The 7,777-nt window shown below is 51.7% G+C and overlaps 1 protein-coding gene across 1 annotated transcript in view; it reads left to right on the top strand.

Moving 5' to 3' along the window:
• The first annotated feature begins 1,983 nt into the window (after nt 1-1,983).
• Nucleotides 1,984-7,777, top strand: part of TMEM132D (transmembrane protein 132D) — a 636,308-nt gene continuing 630,514 nt past the window's right edge. The window contains exon 1 of the mRNA XM_060120789.1: nt 1,984-2,150. Coding sequence (XP_059976772.1) covers nt 2,072-2,150 — 79 coding nt within the window. The 5' untranslated portion in view covers nt 1,984-2,071. The remainder of the gene's footprint in view (nt 2,151-7,777) is intronic.

Here is a 7,777-nt window from a genome sequence, read left to right as displayed (position 1 = left end):
TTTCACTGAGGTGGAAGGGATAGTGGACTAGACCGGTGGTCCTTGGATGGAAAGCATCGGTATCACCTGGCAATTGTTAGGAATGCAGACTCTTGAGTACCACCTGGACCTGATGAATGCGGGGGCGGGTTCTCAAGGTCCCAGGTGATGTCGAAACTTAAGTTTCAGAAGCACTGAAATGTATAATCTCTTAGGTTCTTTGCTGCATAAATTCTTCAGAATTTTTATAGGAGAGAGATGCAAAGAGAAAAGGCAGAAAGTTTAAGAAATAAAGGAAAGAACAACAGGACAGACATTCAGAAAATTAAACACAGAATAAAGTAGAAGCACATATCATCATCAGGAGTGAAACCCAGACAGACAGTCTTTTGAAACTTTGAAAGCTCAACACTCTTACAGTGTCGGTATATTTTGCAACCACCGGCATCTAGACTAAAACACCTGTGGCTCCCTTGGCTGGATGATGACGACCCATTTTTACCTTCTGGGGTAAGTTCACCTCATTTGACTTGGTGGTTGTTGGTTTGCAGTATTCTTTAAATATTCAGAACGCTTTCCCTCGCTCTGATTTCTGATCCGGTTAATTCAAAGGCTCACATGGGGAAGTCCTTGGGCTAAAATCATACACTGATGCTTTGTGTCCTTGGTTTCCGGGGTGTCTTAATTAGGGATTCAGGAAGGATAAATGAAGAACTTGTCTCTTATCTTCTCAAGGCCGCGTTGGCCCTTAATGGATCCATTCCCAGCTCCAAATGGGCCAGCGGGGAGTCAGGACGGGATTCTTTTAGGATCACTGACTTGGTGGTCATTCCAGGATAGGGGTGGGGTCAGCGTGACCCCCAGGACGCCTGGCAAGTCAGAGGTCCTCCTACCCAGAGACTGAGGCGCGGGGGTGAGGGCCTCTACAGGCATCTTTGTATTCACGGGCAGGCGGAGAGCCTTAGAAACCCCCAGGCTGTAGGACTTGCCCTCAGCTTGAGGTCTGAAGAGCGAGAGAAAGCAGATGGCGTTCCTGACACCTGTTGGGAGAGCGGGCAGCTCCCTCCCGCCTCCTCCGAGCAGGCAGAACACGCCCGGAGCTCGCCCGCCTCCCAGGCGCCCCCCTCCCGCTCGCGCGCGCAGGGCGGGGTGGCCGCGAGGGTGGGTGAGGGGCAGACCCGGGAGGAGGGATTGGCTGTGCGGATTGGGGCTCGCGGCTGTCACTCCGAAAGGGTGGGGCTTTTTTAAAAAAAGACTAATTTTTAAGGCAGACCCCTAGCGCGCGCAGGACTTCGTGGCGCTCGCGTCCGTGCTGGAGGCAGGCTCGGCCGAGCGCGGGCGGCGCGCGGGCGGCGAGGTCCCCGGGCCTGCGGGTCCTCCTCCGCGCGCGGGTGGCGCGCTTCCCCCCGGCGCCGGGGGCAGCCCCGCATCCCCGGAGCCGGCCGTGCGCGCCGCGCGCCCAGGGCCCCTCGAGCCAGAGCCGGGGCCGGGGCCGGGGCCGGGCCGGGGTGGGCGGCGCGGGCAGCGGCTGCGCCCCGCCAAACTTTAGGCGCCGGCGCGCGCCCCGGGGCGCGGCCGGGCGGGATGGGGGCTGTGCGCTCGGGCGCTCCGCGCCGCTCCGGGCACCCGGCCACCCGGCCGGAGGTCCCCGCACCGCCTCTGCCCCGGACGCCGCCGCCCCGCCGCCCCGCCGTCGCCCGCTAGCCCACCCGGAGCCGCCCGCCCCGCGTCCCCGCGCTCCCGGAGGCGCCCTTTGGGGGCCACTTGGGGGGCCAGTCCTCTCTGGGTAAACGGCAAGGTACAAATTCGCGTGGATGAAAGTAAAAATATCCTGGTGGGGGTGAAAGGGAGGTGGGGTTTGCCTGCGCGCGCGCTGGACTCGGGAGAGCAACTCCGGAGCGGCGCGCGGTGTCGCCTCCCGCAGGCCATGGATGGGCGGGAGGAGGACGCAGGGCGCCGCGGCCGCTCGCGCCCCTAGCCCGGCGCTCCCTCGCCCTCCCGGCCCGCTCCGGTCCTCCGGGCTCTTGGCGACTGTGTCTTCACCGCCCAGACGGCGCCGGGGAGCCGCCGGTCTGCGCTCCGGGTCTCCGGGATGTGCGCGTCTACGATGGGAACGCTGTGGCACCATTGGTCCCCCGTGCTCGTCAGCCTGGCCGCCCTCTTCTCCAAAGGTAAGGGGACGCCGCCGCCCTCTGGGGCCCCGGGGCGAACTTTGCTGGGAGTGAGTGTGTGGGAGGGCGTGCATGGATGGGGGCGGCCGGCAGAGTGGGTGTGGGTGTGCGTTTGTGCTTGTACACGCGCGCGCGTGCGGCGGCCGAGGTCCTCCCGCTGCCCCTTCGTAGCAGGTGCCTCCCCGGAAGACTGGGGCTGGAGGCCCTGAGTGAGACCGCCCGGGCGGAAAAATAGCCTCGTTCACCCGACCGCGTGTTCCACTCTGGGAGGGGGCCGTGGAGAACCTTGAAAGGACAGGTGGGCCCCGGGAGGGCTGAGCTAGATGTCAGAGGAAGGGACTGAAGTGACCTCCTGGAAAGGTTCTGGAATTTGGGCTTGACTTTCCCTACTGGCACGGACCCGTGAGGAAATCATGCCGGAGCACGCCTGTGTACGGGAGTGCTGTCGCGTGCATCGTGGGCTCCTGTGCCTGTGGCCCGGGGCTAGCTCCGGAGAGGTGGCCCTGCGTTTCTCTAAGAGAGGCTTCTCTCTCCCTTTGCCTTCTGTGGCTGTTTGTCCGGTGGCAGCGTCCGTGCAGGTTGGACGCGGAGTTTAAACCCTGCTTGTCACCAGCAGAGCCCCTGACTTGCAGCTGTGAGGAAGGCGGGGATTCCGCATCTGCTTCCCTCATCTGTCTCCATCCCAGCCTGTCATTGGCACAGCAAGTTTGGAAGCTCAGGACACGAATTCCTTGAAGGGAAGTTATTCGATTCACACCGGAGGTTGTAGAAAGGACCAGCCATTCTTTCTCCTTACTGATCAGGTCTCTTTATTTGTGTAGGGTTCCCACAGGGGCCTCTTTCCTACAGAGAAATGTATAAGGAGCAAAGTGGAGCATCTTAGCAGTCTCCCATGTGTGTCCCCAAATTCCTGTACACAGAGTTGTTTTTCTCCTGAGAAGATTTTCGAGATGAGATCTCTCTCAGAAACTTCAAAGCCAATTGTCATGCACAGAGCCTTTTTAATTACAGGAATTTTCTGTTCTCTGAGCTCCTTAGGCATCACTGAGGTTACATCGCTTTAGATCTGACAATAGCCGGCTTTTGTGCTGGTGTGACGTAGGAAGAGGGTGACCTCTGCCCACCCTGCTTGGCTGTCTTTTCGAGTGCGGTCGTAATGGGCTCATGTCTCCTAATTACGAGTTAGAACAATTCTGAGAACCAGCGCCTTGGGGATTTGTGATGTGCACAAGAAACGGAAGAAAAGCTCGAGGAATTCGGTGAATACACCCCAGGCAGACATGAGGTTAAAAAACCCCAGATCCGCAGCAACAACAGCCCCGCAGACTTGCTTGCCTGTGGCTATGAGGCATATTTCTTATTGGTTGTCACTTGGTTTGATAATAGGAATAGACTTCTCTGTTTTTATGCCGCAATAAAAAGGTTTTATTCAGGTTCAGAATAGCTTTGTAAATATGACCTAACTATTATGTTTCCTCGGTTAGGTACACACATAGTTCTGTTACTGATTTCTTGATTAGACTGAGCAGGGTTGAGGAGAACCGTATTTCCCCTGCTAGTTCTGAACTTTTCAAGTGGGAGACACTGAAAATGTCCTTAACATGAGGAACTCTGATGTGGAGGTCTCGGCTTGTGGAAGGATGCTGTAAGCCCCAGCCTATGACATATTTTGAGTTTCACAGCCCTGAAACCTTCCAGTTGTAGAAAATCTCCTGGTGCAGATATGAATTCTAAACACATGGACCATTCAGTTCTTTTCCCCATATGTTCACATCTCTTCCCCCTCTCAGATCCTCCGACCACCTGAAAGTTCTAGAAAAGCTTGAAATCCAAGATGGACTACATTTAAGAGGATTTTAGTTGGAAGGAAACGTATGCATAGACACACACCATCCAAAGTGCCTAATTTGTCTGGGTCTGATGGAAAGATGGAGATTATTACCAAATATTAAATATGTGTTTCAGCATATTTTTATATCTACTGCATTGCCTTAGTTCTTTCTAAAGATGGAGACTTGAAGGAACAGATGTGCACATTTTCATTACCAGGCTAACGTCTTGGAACCCATATGTTTAAATTTTCTGAGCAGGAAGTGATTGGTCATAGAGCAACCTCATAGATCTTTTGAAAATCAAATAAAAATAAAGTTTCATTGCTTGCAGTTCTATCCTGTAGGACCTGGGAACTCTGTGATGACACAAAAAGTTTTTACCAGCACTGGGGTGCAGTCCCAGCCTTTTCCTGGAGAACAGCCTTGTATTAAGTTGTCAGAGAGTTTGTGTTTTATGTTTAGAGTCTAGTCTTCCTGGGGAACCTGACGCAGATTACAGCCGTACCAGCTTGCAGATGTGTTTTAACATGTTGCTATTCGTTTCATGGGGGGTGGGGGGCAGGGCATGGAAAGTAAAGGGGCCCAAAGACAAATGAATAAGACTAGAGATGGGCAGAGAGCCAGGCAGGTTTTCAATACAGAGTCAGGAAGGTGGCACCGTGTAGGCTGCTTGTGATGACCCTGACCTGCATCCCCCGGAGTTATGTTCTCTTGCAAATGCCGTTGAGAAGCAGACACTCAGAGGTCTGGGATCCCGGGAGAGCAGCTGCTGCGGTGATGGACCCCCGTCCGTGGGCCGTGTTGGGCACGTGCTCTGCCTGCATCCCGTGGCAGAGTGCAGCCAGCCTCCTGGGCAGTGGCTTTGTGAGGGCACCTTCGCGCAGAGTGTTTCCACCTTGATAGCTTCCCTCTTAGGTCAGCAGTGAAGCATCTGGGCGGCAGAGCATCACCTCTTATTTAGGCAATATCCTCCCACAGCTCTGGACTGGAAGGCGCTTTGGTTTACAGTGACACCTTGTTTGGGCTCTCAGGGAAGGAAGAAGTATCCAGGAGGGAGCACGTTGGGGTGTGTGAGAGTGTGTGTGTGTGTGTGTGTGTGTGTGTGTGTGTGAGAGAGAGAGAGAGAGAGAGAGATAGGGATGGAGAGAAAGACAGGGACACAGACAGAGACACAGAGAGAGAGACAGACTAAACTTCATTGCTTACATTTAAACACTGTCAAAATTAAAAGGAGAGGAAATGGGGAGACCAAGAAGTTTCATTTTTCTTGAATTAAAAAGTTAGGTACTAAATATGATCTTACAAAAAATACTTACAGGCACAGAAATTTAGAATTCTAATTATTAAGTTCTGTTTAATTTAGTTCAGCTCTGAAAGCCAAGAAAAAATGAAAAACAAAACAAAAACTCCAAAAATATGCTATTGCAGAAGCGTATACTACCCTATATTTTAAGTTCATCTATCCATTTATCCACTCGCCCATTTATTCAACCAGTCTTCATCCATCCATGTATCCATCCATGTATCCTTCCGTGCGTCCATCCGTCCATCCCTTCATTTATATATCCATCCATCCCTTCATCCATAAATCCATAAAATTTGATGACTCAACAAATACTAAAGGCCACAGGCTTTGAGTGAGCATGGAATCCTGCAAGAACTGTTTGCTGGTGTTCTGAGGACACAGGGTTAGGAAGGTACTAAAGTGGCGCTCGATTCAGGGTGGTTCACTGTCAGTCATTCCTCTAGCTTGTAAAGTGCACAGACCGTCCATGGTTTTAAGTCATGGGCTCAAACCCCACCAGTTCGGCGTTCAGTTCCCTCTTCCTTTCCTCTCCTGGTTTTCTGGGTCCCCTCTCCTTCCTTATTTTATCACAATAACTGCTTTTGGAGCACCAACTGTATACCCCACGCCATGCTGGCTGTAGGATAACAGTAGTGAGAAAAACCCACACAGATACGGTTACCAGCCTCCCGGAACTGGGAGTTTATAGAGGAGATAGAAAAAGATGTTAATTATATAAAAATGTAATTATGCATTGTATAAAACTGTTATGTAAAGGAATGTAAACTTTCAGCTGCGATGTGCTAGAGGGACAGGGCAAGCATCTCCGAGCGCAGGTATATTGGCATTGGACCTAGAGCATCTGTGGGATGGGCTGGTGTTTACAGGGAGGGGGCACGTGAGTGGGAGGGTGCAGACACGTACGGGGACTCCAGAGGGCCAGTGTGGCCGGGAGAGAGAGCCGTGGAGCTTGTGGTTACTGCATGAAAGGACAGGGTGGGACGTGAACTAGAGATGGGCAGCGGTCAGGTAGGGTGTGGGGATATCCGTGGCATGTCCTCTTTCACCTGGACCACCACCAGTTGCCCGTGGCGTCCTGATGAGGCTAGTGATAGCAGCCTCTTGCACTCTCAAGATGGTCCAGGCGGGGGATGGATTCTGTGGTCGCCCCTTCCCAGGCACTGGTGAGTAGGAGGGCACGGATGGATTTTAATCAGAGGGTCTGTAAATTTCCCGTGGCTGCCTTAACACATGACCACAGACATGGTGACTTAAAACAACAGAGCTTCATTCTCACGTAGTTCTGGAGGCCAGTCGTCCAAAATCAGTGTCCCAGGGCCGAAATGAAGGTGTTGGCAGGAGACTTTTAGGGGAGAATCGTGCCCCCTCCTTATGGGCGCTGGCGGTCTTACCTTCTGGCAACATCGCTTGAAGGTAGTGTCTTCCCGTCTCTCTTGGGTCTGTCCTCATGCCTCCTCTTCTGTGTCTAAAACCTCCCATCGCCTCCCTCTTATGTAAGGATTCACGTGGTTGCATTTAGGGACCACAGGAATAATCCGGATCATCTCCCGTCTTACGTTAATCACACCTGCAAAGACCCCTCTCCCCCCTCTGTTCCCCCAAATAAGGTGACATTCACAGGTTTGAGGGATTTGGACGCAGATATCTTTTGGTGAGGGTGGGGGAGCACTTTTCAACCTTCTACGGGGGTGACACATTCTAAAACCATTTTCTGTTTCCTCTCCTAAATTTTTAGTACCTCCAGAGGCAGCCTCTGTGTATTTTTCTCTCTGATTTCTCTTCAGTATTGAGTTTAGTACTTTGGACACTGCAAGGGCTCAATAAATTTTTAAGTATCCTTAAGACTGTAGACTATTGCTGAAAGAAACTTTGCACAGCAGTAAAATGGTTTGATGCCGGGTTTTTTTTCCCCCTCCCAGTACTTCAAAGTGCTGCAGGAAATACTTCTGTCGATAATAATAACAGCGAACTTTAAAGTAATTTAAAATTGTATGCCAGGCACTGCACTGATTGCTGAAAGTGCTTTTTGTGAATTTGCAGATAAAACCAATGGGTTAGATTTTCTTCACCCCATTTTATAGATGCAGAAATGGAAACTCAGAGAACTAACTTGTCCAAGCTCTTACAACTAAAGTGTCACAGTCTGAATCCTGATGCTTCAGCCCACACCGTTAACTGTTTTACATTCTGCTCGTGATTATGTATAATAACTAAAAAGGAATCCATTTGTCAGGCAGAAATTACATGCAGTGCCTGACGTGCTGAAGTTTGAGTGCAGAGGGGTTTCCGTGGAGTTTCAGCTCTGAGCCTTGGATGTGGTTCATTGTTTGTTGAAGGAATGAATAAGTGAATACCCTGTTTTTTAATTTTCTCAGCCTTCATTTTTCCAGCAGCAATCGGGAATGATACCTAAAAGGAACTAAAACATGGATTTTAATCCCAAGGCTGTTACAGAGGTGGAGGGGGCGATCTGATGATGTGAAATTGTG

Source organism: Lagenorhynchus albirostris, chromosome 14 (genome assembly GCF_949774975.1).
Source record: "Lagenorhynchus albirostris chromosome 14, mLagAlb1.1, whole genome shotgun sequence".
NCBI lineage: Eukaryota > Metazoa > Chordata > Mammalia > Artiodactyla > Delphinidae > Lagenorhynchus > Lagenorhynchus albirostris.
The sequence above is the reverse complement of the archived record's forward strand: the minus strand, read 5'-3'. Positions and strand labels throughout refer to the sequence as shown.